The sequence below is a fragment of the Pantherophis guttatus genome, chromosome 3 (assembly GCF_059756535.1).
Source record: "Pantherophis guttatus breed Tessera chromosome 3, ASM5975653v1, whole genome shotgun sequence".
Classification (NCBI taxonomy): domain Eukaryota; kingdom Metazoa; phylum Chordata; class Lepidosauria; order Squamata; family Colubridae; genus Pantherophis; species Pantherophis guttatus.
This window is the reverse complement of record NC_142065.1, coordinates 86,286,564-86,306,393: the sequence shown is the minus strand read 5'-3', so window position 1 is coordinate 86,306,393 and position 19,830 is coordinate 86,286,564. Positions and strand designations below refer to the sequence as shown.

General features: G+C 36.9%; 1 protein-coding gene across 1 annotated transcript in view; it reads right to left on the bottom strand.

Moving 5' to 3' along the window:
• ABCA4 (ATP binding cassette subfamily A member 4) overlaps positions 1-19,830 on the bottom strand; it is a 120,639-nt gene that overhangs the window by 30,902 nt on the left and 69,907 nt on the right. Inside the window, exons 19-26 of the mRNA XM_087890693.1 lie at positions 17,943-18,161; positions 13,565-13,742; positions 10,892-11,023; positions 8,735-8,874; positions 7,957-8,094; positions 5,248-5,438; positions 2,354-2,450; positions 291-496 (exon numbers count right to left, since the gene is read on the bottom strand). Coding sequence (XP_087746819.1) covers positions 291-496; positions 2,354-2,450; positions 5,248-5,438; positions 7,957-8,094; positions 8,735-8,874; positions 10,892-11,023; positions 13,565-13,742; positions 17,943-18,161 — 1,301 coding nt within the window. The remainder of the gene's footprint in view (positions 1-290; positions 497-2,353; positions 2,451-5,247; positions 5,439-7,956; positions 8,095-8,734; positions 8,875-10,891; positions 11,024-13,564; positions 13,743-17,942; positions 18,162-19,830) is intronic.

The window sequence follows — 19,830 nt, the reverse complement described above, 5'->3', positions numbered from 1 at the left end:
CCTTAACCTTCCATCTTTATTCTGGTGTCTTCAGATGGGGTAAATTACAACTCCTATCTTCCCATCAGACAGTTCTAATTTAATAGTTATTATTACTCTAGCAATATTTGTTACTACAATGCAGGGAAAAACATCACTGCCCTATAGAAATTATTTCTACCTCTCCAAAAACTAAAACACTGGCTTAATATCAGCAGATGATTATACAATTTAGTTTGGAACATCCATCCAAAATAGAAAAGCAAGGGCTGGACAAAACTAAACTGCTTGAATATCTGAAGATTACCAACCTCTTCAAGTGGTGTATCTGAGATCCCAAAACTGCTGAGTCCTATGTCAGCCAGAGTTTCCTCTAATTCTCTGAAAAGGCTGGAATAGGCTCGTTCTTTAAAATTCTTATTTGGCAGAAGATAGACAAGTTCCTGACCAATATTTTCAATTAACTGTGCTTCTGGAACATGATGGTGGACAATTTCATTTAGTTCATTCAAATTACCTAGTTGAGGAAATCAATAAAGTGAATTATTTATCAAAGTGTTATTTATTATTAGATCTATAAAAGAAGGTGAGAGAACCTGGTGCTCTCTGGATTGTTTGCTTGCAGGCAAATAATACTTATCAAAGTAACTTTGTTAGTGTGTGTGTGTGGGGGGGTCTACTACCTGTTTATTTACAGTAGCTTGTCCTACTAGGACAAGGTGTGCAGGTGTAGTTTTCTCCTTAGTAGTTCCTTGTTTAGGATATTGTTTTCTGCTTGATTGCAACTCCCCACCCTCAAAACGGGTAGGCTAAGTTTCTGTATAGTGTATAAAGAGGGAGCAGACCCCATATTCACTCACATGGATGATGTTATCTAGTTGGGTAATGAAATGTCTGAAAGCAAACAACCAAACTCAAGGTCTCCACAGTTCAACTTTGAGCTACATATATATTCTCTTCTATAAAGAGTTGAGAGAGAATAGCCACTTTCATTCTATTCACTATGACTCTTGTGGCTCAGTCGAATATATTTCAAAGATCGCACTATCAAGTATTTTGTTTGTTTGCTTATTTATTTAATCTCCTGCCTTTATTTTATTTATAAATAACTGAAAGTAGCGAATATATCCGACACATTTTCCTCTTCTTTTCCCCACAACTCTGTGAAGTGAGCTGAAAGACAGTGATTGAAAGTCACCCAGCTGGCTTTCATGCAGTGGTGAAATGTAAAATTTGTTACTACCGGTTCTATGGACGTGGCTTGGTGGTGCTGGAGGTAATGTGACTGGGTGGGCGTGGCCAACTTTTTTTTTTTTTTTTACTTTTAAAAGCCTCTGACGATCAGGCAACTCAGCTGGGATCGTCAGAGGCTTTTAAAAGCATTTTTTTCCCTACATCTTCAGCTGAAGAGGTTGCAGAAAAAAATGCTTTTAAAAGCCTCTGACGATCCCAGCTGAGCCACGTGATCATCAGAGGCTTTTTTTTACTTTTAAAAGCATTTTTTCCGCCAAAGAGGTTGTAGAAAAAATGCTTTTAAAAGTAAAAAAAAAAGCCTCTGAAGATCACGCAGCTCAGATGGGCATAGTGGGGGGGGGTGCAGGGTTCTCCGAACCATCCGCTGCCATCGCTACCAGATCGGGCGATCCAGTCCGAACCGGGAGCATTTCACCCCTGCTTTCATGGCTAAGGTAGGATTATAACTCACAATCTCCTGCTTTCTAGCCTGTTGTCTTAACTACTAGATCAAACTGGCTCTCTCAAATAGCGTCAAGAAAGACCGTTTATAATTTCTGCAAGTGCCATATTAACTTAAAGCCATAAAGCAGCAAGAGCTGGGGATTTCCCACTGAAATCGCAACTCCTTGTCGATGTATCTAAATGAAATTTTACACATACTTTGTATTCACAAATGCTCTTTGGGGAAAAAAAATTAAAAGGCAAATTGAAGAAAAAAGGCAGAGGAGAAATCATCATCATTCTTACTGACTAACAACTGAAACAAGGTATAAACATATTGATTTCAGTTGTACACATTCTAATCACTCTAGACGGTCTTGATCAAGAGTCATTTGCTCAAAAGTTGGAATTGTGATAATGCTGGGATTACAAAATATAGCCCAAAATGACATAATGTGTATTTACTAGAAGCATGAGAGTCCTGCTGAACACAAATAGCCTTTTATGCCAGAGGCCTCCAAGGAGAATTTTATCACGGCCACTCCCCAATGGTTTTTCTAAACCTCTTGTCCTCCGAAACTCTATTTACCTATTATGCCTAATAACCACTGATAGGCCCATTGTTTGTGCAAGTGAGTAAGCCAGTTCCATCTTATAACATTGTGCAATGAACATGTGAAGCAAACCCTGTTCTTACCTTCTAGTTCCTCTTCAACAACAGTATCCCCTTTGTCCACAGAGGCACAGCAGCTGGAGCAGGAGCATGAGCACCTGGATCCTAGGCTACAGGAGGCCTGTAAGAAAATAAGTAATAACATCTTCATCCTTTTCTGTATGTTCATATTACATAATACATATAGTTTACACAGTGCGAACATTTCCAGGTAAGTCAAGAACAGCTTTTTCCTCAATCTTAGGGAAAATGTATCTGAGTGTGATAAGGAGTACAGAGAGTCCTTGACTTAGAACCTTTCATTTAGTGACCTTGTGAAGTTATAACAGCACTGAAAAAAAGTGACTTACAACCGATCCTCACATTTACAACTGCTGCAGCATCCCCCTTATCGCGTGATCAAGATTCAGGCGTTTGGCGGCCACATATATTTACCACAGTTGCAGCATTCCACTCGGCTTCCCTCAAACCAAATCAATGGGAGAAGCCATTCACTTAGTGACTGCATGGTTCACTTAACAGCGGCAATGATTCGCTAAACAGACATGGCGAAAAAGTTGTAAAATCAGGCATGGCTCACTTAACAACTGCCTTGCTTAGCAGCAGAAATTCTGGTCCCAAATGTGGCCGTAAGTCAAAGACTACCTGTAGTTGATTTCTACAGAATTCCTACATATTGGCAATGGAGTATTGTATTTAAAGTTACAAAATGGAATATACAACCTTCATAAAGGAATAAGCTATCCTTAAAAAAAAATAATGACACAAATTAAACCAGTATTTTTCAGAAAGGAGTTAAAAACTTACACACTAGATAATTTAAAACAGGGGTCTCCAACCTTGGCAACTTTAAGCCTGGCGGACTTCAACTCCCAGAATTCCCCAGCCTGATTTAAAAAGCACCCTGATCTTAGAGTAAACTGTTATCCTACAAATTCCTGGTGAACAGACACTTTTTTCAATTATGACCTACTAGAAAATGGAGCTGTTCCCTTTGGAATGTTTCATTATTTGTGTGTGGTCACTGACAAGGCTCTACTTCTGCCTATCACACTATCAGGAGATGAATAGCTCCTTCTCAGCTGCTTTTAGTTTAGATTAGGTGTTAGTGGCTGAGATGTTGTATAAGTATTTAGGACTAAGCCTTTTATTATATATAGTCTAATGCAGGGAGGATGTCCAACCTTGGCAACTTTAAGACTTGTGGACTTCAATTCCCAGAATTCCCCAGCACAATTCTGAGAGTTGAAGTCCACAAGTCTTAAAATTGCCAAAGTTGGACACCCCTGGTGGGTTTAGTAGCTGAGAGGCAAACAGTGCAGGACTAGTACTGGTGGCTTCTCCTCCCTTGAGATCAACTCTAAGAAAACAGAAGAAAGAATATTTTATATCCTTTTGCCCAAAGTCTAGAAATACAGAACACATAAACATTGTCCAGTCAGGAAACATAAGACCTAGATATAGAACCATGCTGTCTTCCATATGTTGAAGTTTTTTTTTTAAATTTCAAATTCCCTGATTAAACCAATAAAGTCAAATTTTTAGATTAAAACCAATAAAGTCAAATTTTTGATTAGGGGAAAGAGAATGCAAGGAAAAGCAAGGGAAGGCTACAGCCACACAATGAGAATTCAAAACAATCAATACAATCAGGCTAATCTAACTAAACTAGATATTTATTGTATCCTTGAATAAGATACTGAGTTTTCAAGACATCCAGATCCAGGCTTTCACAAGAGGTTCTCCTCCCTCTCATTTCCTTTCCCCCCCTCAATTTAAGAATATGAAGGATAATTAAAAGCCATCCTTTTGGGGGAATAGACTGCCATTTTGCTCAGAAAATACTCTGTTTTGAACTCATGAGCCTATCTAGTAAATCAGAATTTGCTAGTGTCTATAAACCATCTTCCTAGTGACTCCTGATTGATAATGGTCCAATCTAGATTCCACTAGTTATGCCACTCTATTAGTGGGATTAAAGGGAAGCAACATTTTTGGAAAACAAAAGCTGCATTCTGTTAATTCAACGTCCCTGATGCTTTAGGGGGCACTATTGCGCCATATCAAAAACTACAGTAGGTATTTATCATAAGGCAATCAAAATGAAATTGAATATGAAGCTATGGAAGTGCCTGGAGGAACACCTTTGGCGTGGGAATGATGGTAAAATGGGTACTAGTTATGCCTTCTTGGAGGGAGCTTGAGTGGAACCCCACAACGTAGCCATCTACCTCATTTCTGTGGGCGGGACCTCTTGAACCTCAAACTGGGCTTGGAAACATACTTGCATCATATGATTAGCCAGTCCCAGTTAGTATATTTGTCACAAAATTTTGGAGTGATTCAAGTTTTTGAACCACATTCAAAGATAAACCCAGACACTGCAGTTATCAAAACACATTTAGTTTTTAATGATGCTGCAGTTATACAAGCAATTAATACTTTGTCCTTTCAATCTATCGGTTCTGTTACCCATCCTCTCCTCCTACTTTTATGTGATTTATCTACCTATTTTGTTTCTCTTCCTTTCTCTTTCAACTTAAGTGCATTCCTTCCTGAGCTCTACAGCTTCAGTATAACTCTTCAACTACCACTCCTTACCCAGCCACAATCAATCAAGATTCCCACATCAATGCCTTGACTTATTTATAAATAATATAAAAAATAATAAAAGGTGGGATACAAATTAATAAATGTTCTATAGCTCGCTCATACATTTGCTTCACATTCATTTTCCCCACGGAAATAGCATAGAATATAGCATAATTGATATTTAAAGGCCAGCCAAGCTGTTATTTAGTAGTGCCACTTGATTCTTAGCCCTGAATAGAATGTATGTAATTATGGAATCATTCACAATATCTGAATTCACTCTGGGGCCAAATGCTATTTGTGCAAAAACGATGCTAACCACTTACTATATCTTTTTGACCATTTTCAACACTTTTCATCTTGCGAACCAAGGTGAGATAAAAGCCTGATCCAAAGGAGTTCTTTAAAAAAACAGGTGATCCTGAGCAGTGCAGCTTTCCTCGGGAAACAATGGCAATGCGATCCCCAAGGATATCTGCCTCATCCATGTGATGGGTAGACAGTATGATGGTCCTGCCTGAGAGGAAGCAACAGATCTGTCAAACATTCATCTGGGCATTCAAGACGCGTACCTGGGATTGATGCAGAGGATTGTACAGATGTACACACGGGAATCTTTTATCCCTGACCGCTTCATGCTATTTCAAACATTGATAATCTGCCACAGAGGATGGGGCAGAGAGAATGATGCACAATGTTCACATCTCCTGAATTTTCAAATATCTACATTATTTGATGTAGGCAATCAGGAGGCACCATGGGAAATGTTGAGAACATATTGTCGGCAATATAGGTGCTTCTTGACTTAGGACTGTAATGGAGCCTGGAATTACAGTGGTAAGTGGTAATCATGCGACCCAGTGGTAATAACTGGGTCGCATGATTGCACCCAGTTTTTACGATCATTTTTGCCTAGGATTGCTTTCCCTGGCTTAAAAGCCCTATAATATTTTGATAGTGCAGATATCAAGAGAAATGACATTGTTTTGTCCTAAAACACAGCAGAAAAAGTTTACTGGAAGAATTTGAACATTCCAGCTGGATCTGGAAAGAATTCTGGCTTGTAGATGTCAATGTAAATTTAAAATACTTATCATTTATAAACAAAAAAGGCAGACTTATTGTAATTATACAAAGACCTAATCAGCCACTGTAGATCATATCACAAAAATCATATGACTGATTTCTAATAAAGTCTTTCAAGTTGGAGTTGTTTCTTTGAATAACCAAAGCAAAGTCTTCATTGTTGACTGAACTTCAGATGTTGCTAGTTCATAACTTTATTTGTTCACATTTTTAAAAAATTCTAATTTATTTTTTTATTGAATACAAAAAGAAAAGAGAAGAAAAAGGCCCACAACTTTTATATATATATATTTTAAAAAGATAATCTTATATATATATATTTTAGATTTCATTAATAATATAATTATATATATTTCCATAATTGTAGAACATTATATATATATATATATATATATAAAATGTTCTACAATTAAATTATGAACTAACAATTCACTTAAATAAAGAAATCAGTGATACAGTATAAGCATTATCTCTCACCTTGTTTTCACCTTGATTCTTGAAACATATTACCTCACAAAACTTTATTCAAAATATACCCTTAATATGTGAGGAAACATGCATAGCGTAAATGGTATAATTAGCTAAGCAATAAATGTCCAGTTCAGGGGAAATGGACAGGTGCTATCAAAACTCAAAAATTCACAGGGGTAAAAAATTCATTAAATTAACCTGAAGTTTTATAATAGTTTTATAATTAAAGTTTTATAATATAAAAGACGTGGCTCTTCCGTCAAATAACTTGATCTGCTAGGGGTTGCACAAACTGTAATAATTTTAAATATGGTTTTTAAGGGTTTTTTAACTTATTTTGTGATTTTGTGATTTATATTATTGATTGTTGTTGTAAGCCGCCCTGAGTCCTTCGGGAGAATGGCGGCATATAAATCGCAAAAATAAAATAAAATAAATAAAATAATAAATAATAGTTACAAGCTATTGTAATTGACATAATGAAACTAATGAAACTAGTATTTTTGTGGCATTTTTCAGCTCAATATGTCTATTACTTTACATAATAATCCAGCATCACTTTTATTAAATGAAATGATTATCCCTTAATTTTATTCATACAAATAATAGTTTCCCCCATGGTTGAGTAACCAGTTAATAATGAGGAAAGGGTCGAGTGCACCTGTCAAAACACTGCCCACATATAATTAGTTATGTCTTAACAGCCTTAGGTTTTAGATTACAAAGGCTTGTCAACCTATAAAGCAAGACAAAATATGTAAAGTTGCATGTTAGAGACAGGTGTTATTTCCCACCTTCCCCCTTTGGCGGAGAATGTGTGACATCTTGTCATTTTTAATCACAATAAACAAACTAATGGCTCCCAGAGAGTACTCAATGCATTTGGAAATGGATGGGGGTGGGTGGGCACTGACACACCACCAGAAAGTCCGTGAACTTCATGATTGGTACTTTTTCATTTTAATGGGAAACCTATTTTCAGAAGGAAAATATAATTATTGGTGCATAGACAATAACAGAGTTAGTTTGGTATCCCTCAGCCCAACCCACCTCAGGTTGTTGTTGTGGGGAAAATAGGAAGAGAAAATACGTTGGATATGTTTGCCGATTTTAGTTATTTGTAAAAATAATAAAGATGGGAAGAAAGAAAGAAAGAAAGAAAGAAAGAAAGAAAGAAAGAAAGAAAGAAAGAAAGAAAGAAAGAAAGAAAGAAAGAGAAAGAAAGAAAGGAGGGAGGGAGGGAGGGAGAGGAGGAGGGAGGGAAGGAAGGAAGGAAAGAAGGAAGGAAGGAAGGAAGAAGAGGAGAAGAGACAAGAGGAGAGGAGGGAGGGAGGGAGGAAGGAAAGCTTTTTGTGTTGCTGCAGAATATAAAACATAACTCAACATAAGTACACATACATATCCAAACTGTTATCAAGTATATAGTGCCATATAAAGTTGTTTTAAAGCCAGAGTTACTTTTTTTGAAATAAAATTACCTGAGCGGTATTTCAGAAGGAGATCCCAAATAGAGCGTCTGGAGTATGGATCCACTCCAGATGTAGGCTCATCTAGAACTACTACTTTTGCTTCACCCACAAAAGAAATGGCAATAGATAGTTTCCGCTGCATGCCACCTAAATAAGGAAATGGGGGGGATCTTAAAACATAGTTATAGCCAAGTTATATCCAAGAAAGGGCTACTTTAATAGAGGACAGTTTGCTTTTGGGTAGCATACAAGAGAATTCACATCAAATATTTAAGTCAACTTTACAAAGTCTAGTAAAAATTCAAAGATAGTCACTTTAGCACTTGATAATATGGATTAATGTGCATAAAGGTTTAGACCAGAGGAAATATGCTATAGTTCAAGATACCATATGATTCTTGTTTCGGTTTTACCATCAGACAAGCAAAGCATTGCTCTGAAATTTATTTCTCATTTAATATGTGTATTCAACATTTTTCTTATAAAATACTCAGAAAGTCCTCAGAAATGGTTTGTGGGGGCAATAAGCTGACTTTGTATAAAAAAGAACACCGCTTGGGGGCCCCCGAAAGCCCTACTAAGCAGGTATATACAAAAGTATGAAGGCTATTGCTTAACGCATTGTAAGCCGCCCTGAGTCTCCGGAGAAGGGCGGCATATAAATCGAACCAATAATAATAAAAAAAAAAAGTCTTGCAAAAATAAAGATAGAAATACAGTCTTAATACAAAACAGGAACAGATTATCGTAAACTTTTGGACAAATTATGGTTCTCCGACTTCCACACCTGACAGGTTTTGAGCCTCTTCGTTCCTTTTATGTGGTAGGCCAATGTCTTCCAGGATCTTTTCCGTTTCCAGTTTTGCCTCTGCTTTGCTTCTTCCTTTCAACAGGGCATAGAACTGGATGTGTTCTGAAACAGTAAGGCTCAAGAAAAAAAAACATGGTGGCTTTAGTTGACCAAAGGAAACTAAATGAATGAATAAATGAGAATGTTGCATTTGTTGCTTTTCATATTTCTTCAAAAATGTACAAACCCTGCTTTTTCAGGGGCAAAAGAAATAGGTATGCAGTATTGGGAGCAATGTCTCCAAGTGCCTTATTTGACTGAGAGAGGGAGGGGGAGAGGGAAGGTGGGGCTTATTTAATTATGAAAGAGGAGAAAACATAATCCATCAGAAATAGTATTTGAGAGTAAAGGAAAGCTCTTTTGCAGCTATGGAGAGCCCTTTCATAGGCTGAAGAGCATCTGTCTTGATCTGTCTAGATTGGAGACTAGAATACGACGATAGTCAGTAGTGGGTTCTACTTACCTTCGCTATCGGTTCGGAATCGGGAGCGCGCTCATGCACGGTGCTTCTGCGCATGTGCAAAACCTTCTGCGCATGTGCAGAGCATCTGTGATGACATCTGGGCGGGTGGGCGGAGCCACCGCCACTATCGGTTCGCCCAAACCGGGGTGAACTGGTAGAAACCCACCACTGATGATAGTGAATGCTAATACTGAAGTGACATTTTACTTATTTATTTAATACAAATAGAAACTGTCTGGTGTGGCACAGCAGCCAAACAAGACAGGTACAGACTTCAATGAATAGTTAGGACTGCAGAAAAAAAAATTGCAACCAGCCTGCCTTCCATTGAGGATCTACGTATACTGCACAAACCAGAAAGAGGGCTGACAAAATATCTACAGACAATCTACCTTACAACCTGGACATAATCTATTTCAACATCTCCCCTAACGACGCCACTATAGAGCATTGCATGCCAAAACAACCAGACACAAAAATAGTTTTCCCCCCATGCCATCAGTCTGCTAAACACATAATTCCCACAATACTGTCTTGTTTCTCATCTTTCCTCATCCTCTCATCTTTCGAACTATCTTCTCCTATTGGTTTCTTATGATTTATCCATTGTTGTTTGTAACTTATGATTAATGATTGTAACTAGTGGCATGGTATCACAATCCAAGTCTCACCTTTTGTAAGTGAAGTAAGGTAAAGGTAAAGGTTTCCCTTGCCAGGGGTAGGTTCTACTTACCTTTACTACTGGTTCACAACGGGGCTGCTCGCACACACGCACACTCTTCTGTATAAACACAGAAGCTTCTGCGGATGCGCAGAAGCGGTTTTATGACATCAGGGTCAGTGGGCGGAGCCTCCCGCCGGTTTTACTACCGGTTCTCTAGAACCGCTGCAAAGCGGGGGGCAACCCACCATTGTCCCTCGCACATATGTGCTAGTCATTCCTGACTCTAGGGGGCAGTGCTCATCTCCGTTTCAAAGCCGAAGAGCCAGTGCTGTCAGAAGACGTCTCCGTGGCCATGTGGCTGGCATGACTAAACACCAAAGGTGCAAAGAATGCTGTTACTTTCCCACCAAAGGTGGTCCCTATTTTTCTACTTGCATTTTTTACGTGCTTCCGAACTGCTAGGTTGGCAGAAGAAGTGAACTAATGTCTAGTTCATTTCTATACACAAATGTATAAAAAGGGCAGAACGTGTATCATTACACATTACTCTGTGGGAGCTCCTGCCCCTTGGAATGAACTGCCCCCGGAAATACATACAATCTCTGACCTCCAGGTTTTTCGCTGTGCCCTCAAGATCCTACTGTTCCGACAGGTGGGGCTGTCTATTTAAGTGGTTTTAAATTGGAGTTTTAACTTGGGGTTTTAAATTTTGGCCGAAACTGTTTAATTGATTTTAATTACTTTTTAGTGATGATGTCTGTATATTTATGTTTTTAAATTGGCTGTACACCACCCCGAGTCCTTCGGGAGAAGGGCGCTATATAAATAAAATTAACATTAACATTATCCTGTGCCTGCTATCTTGCAGATTTTGACCTGCCCCTTATATCGTAGCACCTTATAGCATTTTACTGACAAAACCAAGGCTTCTTAGAGAACTTTGAAACACATTTCTATTAGCACTTACTGATTGAACAAGATGTTGTTTTGGGGGCACATGCCTAAACTCTGCTGGATGGAATCAATGTGTATTTGGTTGTCCATTCCATCAATCAATATTGTTCCAGATGTAGGTGGGAAAAGACCTGTAATGATAGACCTAGACAAAAAAAAAAGACCCCTAAAAGGAATCAAATACTTGAATAAAGAATATTGGATTTATAATTAGTAATCATGATAATATAATAATTGCAAATAATTAAATTATAGCTACTATTACCATTAATTTCAGATAAATGGAGACCACAGATGCCATTAACTGGTGCCTGAGATCTCTGGAGACACTCAAGTGAACACAATGCAAAAATGAATAAATTAGTATGTTTTTGATAAGACTATTAGTCTCTCTGTCTCTCTGTCTGTCTCTCCCTGCCTCCCTCCCGGAAAGCAATTATCTTAAATTCAAAGCCATCTTCCTACTGGCTAATGATTTGTTTGTTTGTTTTTAAATAAAAATACATATTCTCTTCTTACACTATATTTTAAAAATATTCTCCCTGTGTTGAACTAGGGAATTAGTCTGATTTAGGCTTTAACAAGAGAGAATGGCCCGGCATTAATTGGGAGAACTGGCGAAGCAGTGCAGACCTGATTAAACATTTCATTTTTATGATGTTTTTCATTTTTTAAAAATCTTTTCATTTCTTTAAGTGTTTTCCAACCTTAAATTCTCCATGGGACTAGGACTACTTACCTGTGTATATGCATAACCCATATTCAAAAACCAAGTCTTTTATTTTAGAATACCAGAAGAATTTTTAAAGATACTTTGTCATCCTCAAATTTTTGAAGGGCTGTCATACCAATGATGAGGAAGATTTATTCAATGTTGCATAAATAATTTTCATCTAAGACAGCAGGTTCAAATGACAAGACAGGATTTTAATAGAACATTGGGAAGAAATGAGCAATTTCAGAGTGGTACAGGTTACCTTGAAGTATGGTAGACTATTAGCATAGACAGATGCTACTTATTAAGGATGTTACACAGGCAGATTTCCTCAACTGCAAGGACAGAGACTAGATGACCTACTTTCATCTCTATGTTCCTATGAAAACTGACAAATGTAGCTGTACTGCAATGTCCACAGTTTTTTGCAATGTTGACTTGGCCACAGTATACCAAAATTCCTCAGGAAGAAACCTAGCGGCATTGGGAAATTAAAGCCAAAAAAATGTTTGTCCAGACTCCTGAGAAACAATGCACCTGGAACTCTCGTAGGCCCAAAGGCCATATCAACATTGTGATTTCATTGCTTTTTCAGCTTTTCCAGACAAAATACTCTCCATCTCTTTGAGCGCAAGACCTGACCCCAGGAAAATGTTGCTCTTCCAGAGAAACATCTGTTTTTGTTTCTTCTATTTCATATTTATTAGGCATTTCCTTCTCCCAGGACCTTGCCTATTTTAGAATAATCTTTTTTTCCTTCTCCTCTTCCTTCAGACTGTAGCTGAAGTAGATAAACTGACATCATAATTCATAATGTTTGAGACAGGAGAACAGGATCAACCTATTTCTAGGAACAAAGGTACTAACTATATCGGAAATGTTTGCTCTTGGGTCTAAATTCCAGGTAGTTCCAGTGAATAACGTTATGCCTATGCAAATTTAGAATATGTTTAAATATTTAATTCGTCAAGTAAGGAGGCTAGGCTGCAGTATCAAAAAAGGCACCAGGTCTCCTTGACTAATCTGGGTCAGGTTGGGTTCAAAATTGCATGCAAAGAATCCTATCTGTTTCATTAATTTTACAAAAAGATCAGATATAATTTATTTCTAGATGAAAATGTCCATTTATATCCTTCAAGCTTTATTTGATGGGAAAGTCAGAAAACCTCCAAGGTCCCTTCCAACCCGATTGTTCTACACTAAGTAAAACACAGAATAACAAAATATATTTTGACTCATTGGGCAAACAGCTGTTTAGAAGCACTTTTGATTGAAAAGACTATTCTGAATCAATACGTCAGCTGACATTCACACAAGTTTAGAGGGGAATGTAGCTAAATATAACATTCCCACAAGGCATTGAACACAACTGTTGGTGGGACTTACTTTTTTGCTTTCAACTGAGCATACTCAATGGAATGACTATTTTAGGTTATTTATTTGCCTTTTGAGTCAGTGAAGAATTTAAGTCAGCTAATGAGGAAGCCTTTGAAAGCAAGTGAAATTAGCAGGAAGTAGAATCCGAGCAGAAAGGTATTGGCAAAATTAAACCCCATCATCACAAGCAAAGTTAATGAAATTTGTCATTCCATTATTATATGAATTTGCTCAGTACATAATGTTCAGTTTTATCATCTTTTGTACAGGAGTCAAGCACAATCTTCCTGTGAAGCTATGCATTATTTCAGAATGTTAAATGAAATCTAAGCATGTATATTCAGCAGATCAGATGCCCAAATATTATTTCTTGACCTGATGTGTACCCACTATTAGGTCTGCCTATTTTGTCCTATGTTCAAAACAATATACATACAGTAATAATATCCTCCCATTTCCCCAACAACAACACTCTAAAGTAGAGTGAGATGAAAGATAAGTGGCTTGCTGCATACTGAGTTTTCACAGCTGAGGATCCAATGACTTAACTCAACTTCATATCAATCTTTTTTTCTGAAAGGCAGACTGACTTACATAACGGTTGTCTTTCCAGCACCATTGTGGCCAAGGAAAGCTGTGATTTGGCCCTTGTAGAAGGTAACGGTCATTCCATCCACTGCTGGCTTGGAACAATTGGGGTAGATCTTCACCAAATTCTGGATGCTCACACCGGGCTTTAAACCAGAGGGCTCCACTTCAAAATATGGATTTGCTTGAAACAAAGAAAAATCTATTTTAAAAGTGAGAGGCAAGCTCCGTGGTTACAACTCTTACACAGCTAAGTCATTTATTAACAGGAGTGGTCACATTACTTAAGTATAATGAATTACAAATTCTAAAGCAGCACTTATATATGTTTTGTTCTTACTGTACTACATTAGGCTAGAAACGAAACCAGACCCGCAGATTGCTTTTGTGTGTGCATGTGGTAACTATCAAGTAAAGTACCATCTAACACCAATCACTTGCAACTGACACAATGTTTATGAATTCTGTCATCATCTTTCTGTCTGGTTTTCCCACTACATACACAATGGTGAGCCTAGTTTAATTAATTCCTTTAGTGGGTATCTCAAATTTGATGATGTCACTAGAAGATACTTTTAGATAAAACTTCAGAACTTCAGAAGTGGGACTAACATTAGAAACGGTGTTAGGTTTCCACACAGAATTTTTAAAAAGAGGCCATATTGTTTAACTGCCAATCTTTAGAGAAATTCAGGACAATTTCATTTGGTGAAATTTTCCTTTTGCCAATGCAAATAATTTTCCACAGCTAATATATGGAGAGCAGGGTTGCCTCTGCCATAGGGAAAACAAAGTTGCCTCCGTCAGCAGGTTTATGGGCACAATTAGAGAAATTAGAAATGCAGTTTTTAAGTTATAGGGAGAAAATAGGCATTGGACTTTTTATATTCCAGTATCATGAAATTGCTTTGCAGCAAGATGGGTGGCAAACAAATTTAATAACAAACCTCAATGCATAGATAAAGCTATGCAGCAATGTAGAAACAAACATGTCCAGTCTGGATTTTATTAAGTAATTGCAAATGAATAATGGGCCATTTAACTACAGCCTTTGCACAGAGCAATTTAAAAGGGATGCTATGTTGCATCAGTCTTTGAAGAAAGCAGGGGTGATCTGTAACAATCTAGGAACCTGGCATGAAAACAAGACATCTGTCCAGATGGATTTTCTCCTTTCTACAAAAGGGACTGCAAGACAGCTCTGTAGTTTAAAATAACACTTTCCTTTTTGTCTTACTGGGAGAAAACCATTGTTGTTCAGCAGGATAGACCAAAACTACAGTTTTCCTTTTGTCTCACTTCATCCTGGCTATCCAAATGCTGAGCTCATAAAAGTGTTCTTTTAAATGTCACCCTGGGAAGTATTTTATTTTATTCAGAGCCAAAAAACCAGACTTTAAAGTAAATAATCTCATTGGGTATATGTAAAGATGTAAATTGGAATTTGTTGATTTAGGATTTATCCAAATTACCACAGGATTTGTGGTAAACTTCTGTAAAGATTGTGTAGCATCATAAGAGTCTGGAGATGCTACATCTAAGAGTATCTCACTCTACTGCTTGAGCCCTTGGCTGGAACTTTCATTGACTCTTCCACTTTTATAACAAAAATGCTATTTGAAGTTAATGTCTAAGATGATCCAGGGGGTGGTGGAAAATAGCATATATTGTTTCATAACAATGCAATTAAACATGAAGGAACAGCACAAGTGATAAATTATCTAGTTTTCAAGGAATGGACATTAGATGTTGAGGAGCACAGTCCAAATGAAACTTCCAGATATCAGAAAAGACTATCAGCACCTTTCTGTTCCAAACCTTGAACAAAGAGTAGGCATTTCAATCTGGCCTCAAATCTAGAATTTACATTTATGTGAGGAGGAACTATAGGGCAAATTAGCAATTAGGACTGTAAAATGGGTTCTAATTGGACAACAAATCAGATTCTTTTAATTGAGGCCTATGTTATGCAATCCACTGTCCTGTTTCTTCTAATAGATATATGATCACCCCTCTGTGCAAAAGACATATGGATTATCTACCGTATTTTCCGGCGTATAAGACGACTGGGCGTATAGGACGACCCCCGACTTTTCCTGTTAAAATATAGGGTTTGGGCTATACTCGCCGTATAAGACTACCCCTCTTCCAACGCACACCAAATAAAAATTAAAAAACATCAACTGGCTCACCCATAATGTAAAAGCAGCTGTGCTAGACCCAAAATGGTCCCTGCAACAAACAGGAACCTCACACAGCCACAAAAAGCCCAAAAAAACAATTTTCACACTTTACACACACAAAATTCCACATACAGCTTTGTGAGATTTTATGTGTTTGTGTAGTTAGAGTGAAACACTACAGAAACACACTAAATCTCAGAAAGCTGCACAAATATTATTTTATTTTATTTTATTTTTATTTTTATATGAAAACTAAATTTAAAACTTTCTAAACTTTAAATGGCTAGGTCTAAAAAAGAACAACTAAAAAAAAAAACCAATTAACTATTTTTTTAAAGCTCCCAAAGGGAGAAAAAACTTACCCAATAGAACAGGGGTCTCCAACCTTGGCAACTTTAAGACTTGTAGACTTCAACTCCTAGAATTCCTCAGCCAGCTTTGTTTTGCTGGCTGAGGAATTCTGGGAGTTGAAGTCCACAACTCCCTGCCTGCTTAAAACAAGTATTGGTTTGGCATAAAATTGCACTCTGCCAATCCCTCTCTGTCTTGTGCATCTTGCACTAGTAAGTATTGTGCTGAATGCATCACAACTAATGTTTAAATTTCAGCAAAATTCCATGGAGCAAATGCAGCATGAATAATTCAGTTTTTAACAGTTGATCACTTAATATATGTTAACAGTATACATATGTAAGATCCTATGCAGTTTAATGTGCATGTATGTGTGTGTGTATGTGTGTATAAATAAAATTCTCTAAGATTCTGCTTTCTTCAGTCTCAATATAGGAAAGTAAACAGATAAGCAAGCTAAGTCAGAGAAATTTAAATGACAAAATTTTTCAGATCTCATGGTATGTTTTCAGAAATTCCTTTATCGTATAAGCTGTTTACAGCTCCAAGCTGAAAAAGGAGAATATGAAGTATTTATACCAAGGGCAAGGTAGGGCAGCTTCTGTAATATTTTCAGAACTTGCAAGACATTTGGAGTTGATAAGAAAGTGCTAGGAGGAGTGGGTAAAATGATCTTTGCTTTTTGACAGGACTGATCCTTTTGAAGGATTGCCTGCTTTTGTTCATCCATCATCACAACTGAAATCTTGATGAACCAAAATGGATCTGGTTTATTTCAAGTCTTTCAAGGTGATTCTTCTTTGCTTGTCAAATGTTGGATTGACCATCTTGTCACCAAGTATAGAAACCTCGACTCAACTAAAACAAAACAGGCTCAGGGCACACAAACCTTAATGCTTATAACTGTAATTTCAATTTAAAGTAGGAATATAAACATACAATTCTTATATCAGTAGATATGGTTGGGGCTATAAAGGGCCCCAACTATATCTACTAATATAAGAATTGGGCTGCATACAAATTTAAATTGTCATGGTGGTCACATAGGAAGCCAGATGTTTAGAGTGGGTTTGGCATTTTTTTCCATTTATTGAATCCTTTCCAAGAACCTGGGATAATTAACTGTTGTTTAATAATATTATACATATTATTTTTGTTTGCATAGTCAGCCAGATGTTTAGACTGCATTATTATTATTCAGCAGTATATATCTGTTAGGCACAATTATATACATCTAGTAAATGCCTAACAAAAATAATAATACAATAGTTACAAATAATAGGTAATCTTTTGAACATAGTTGAATATCATTTAAAGCAGCACTATGAATGCTGAGCTACCCACTAAATGGCAGAAATGGTACAATTTTTACAATCTGTAGACTTTTATTACTAAAATTTATTTTAAAACCAGCTATCATCAATCTCAAAAATGTGGCCCTTTTTTCTTCACATGCTTATGCTACTTATTTTTTTTAATGATAAAAATAAGTAGTATAAGCATGTGAAGAAGAAAAAAAGCCTCCCCCCCCCCCGCCAGATGTAGCCAAGATCAGGAAAACTTTACTACATGTTTCTCTCAACAATATAAAATGGCCTAGAGATATGTTTGTGCTTGTAGAATTGTTTTTTTAAATTTGGTTTGCAAGCAAATATGAACTACTAAGTAATAATCTTTTTGGTGCTTAATTTGACCCTTCCACAATTTTTAAAAAGAACCCTCTATTTTTCCATCACTGCCTGTAGCTATTCACACAAATGCACAGAACAACAAAAGGACTAGCAACAAGGAAATATATTAAAGTTTATGTTATAGAAACGGAGTTGTGATTATTGCACTTAGTTTCTTACTAGGAATGTGATCTTTGTCTTTTGCCTCTGTTGTCTCAGGTTTCCCCTGCTCCTTGCAGTCTTTTTTCCCTTTGTGTTTACATTTCTTTTCTTTACCATCCTCCTGCCTCAGGCTGTCAGTCTTGTTCTCTCCCAGGACAGGCTCAGCCGCCATGCTTTTTCTCACCTCTTCATCTTCAGCCTTTATGTCAGTGACACCTTCTTTCTCTGGATCTTTTTCTAGGTTAATTAAGAATCAAGTTATTTAAAGGTAAAGCCAAGTACTAAGACAACAATAAAAGTTATTATTGGTTTTTATAGTCCAAGGTATTTAAATTATGAAGACATTAACATATTACACAGTTAAAAAAACCAACATCAAATAAAACTAAAATATGCATGAAACATGTATTAAAACATTGCAGCCTTGAATCCCTTATTTTATTTATTTCTGGCATGTCCTTTAAACTCTACTGCTGAAAAGTGGTGGCACAATTTATCACAATTTATCATTTGGAGGTAGGATATATGTTAAAACGACAGGTAATCTTCAACTTACAACCACAATTAGCAAAATGTATGTTGCTAAGTGAGACATTTGTCGAGCTTTGTTCCAATTTACGGTCTTTCTTGGCACAGTTCTTAAGTGAATCATTGCAATTGTTAAGTTAGTAACATGATTGCTAAGTGAGACTGCTTTACTCATTGACTTTGCTTGTCAAAGGGTCACAAAAGATGATCACATGATCCCAGGACACTGCAACCATCATAAATATGAATCAGTTGCCAAGCATCTGAATTTTGATCACGTGCCCATGGAGATGCTGCAACAGTTGTTAAGTGTGAAAAAGAGTCCTAAGTCCTTTCTTACAGTAATGTTGTAACTTTGAACGGTCACTAAATAAACTGTTGTAAGTCAAGGACTACCTGTATAGTGCAAGTCCTGTAATGTAGCAGTGATTAGTGCCAATCTTCTGACTTTCTTACCAGTACAGAAGAAGATTCTATCTTAGATATATATCAAACTAACTTCTGTGGAATTAAGTACACCACTGGCAGATTAATATTCAGGAAGATATTCTTTAATGCTAGGAAATGGGAATGGGAAATAAACTGTGAATCAGCAGTAATTGGTATCTAAAGACCACACCATCCAACAATCTGGACAACTACATTTTGTTCTACCTGAGTTTTCCACCATTTTTCAAGGGCAGGACCTTTTAACTATGTTTTAGTCAATCTTGTAGTGCCAATCATAAAGAGACTCAAAAATACTAAGTTAATAAATAAAGGATATTACATTATCTCATCAATGTCTTAAAATTTTTTGCCTAAATTATTTTCAGTAATTTATAGTGTGGCAATATTTATTTATTTAATAGGCACATTAAAGAGCCAAGCTACGTATTTGGGATGCTGAAGCAATACCAAATCCTCATTATGGAAGAAGTATCATTTTAAAAGGTTACAAAAACTTTGCAGGGTTGAGATCCACAGAAATATCCACTGCTTTTGTCATTCTTGCATGTCCAGTATATGTTCAGTAGGAAAACAACAATCAGGTGAGAATGCAACAAAATGAAAACTCCTCTGAAAAGGAAAAACGTTGCTGCCTCTTTCCATCTGACCCTAACATGTATAAAGACTGGGAAAATGCTGAGGAGAGAGATTTCAGTGTTTGCATGGAGGATTAGCTCTTGGCTGGTCCAGAAGTATCTTTCATCTGCTGAGAATTGGATGCAAATAGCCTGGAGGGGCTGCCGAAGCGTAAGAGTGATGAGTAGAATGGCTATATGAAGAACAAATATTGTCTTACCTATTCTGTGATACAGCAGCTCCCAAAATGCTTGTGCATTTTTCCAGGCTTTTCTTAATTAACAGAATAAGAGTTGGAAGGTCTTGGAGGTCT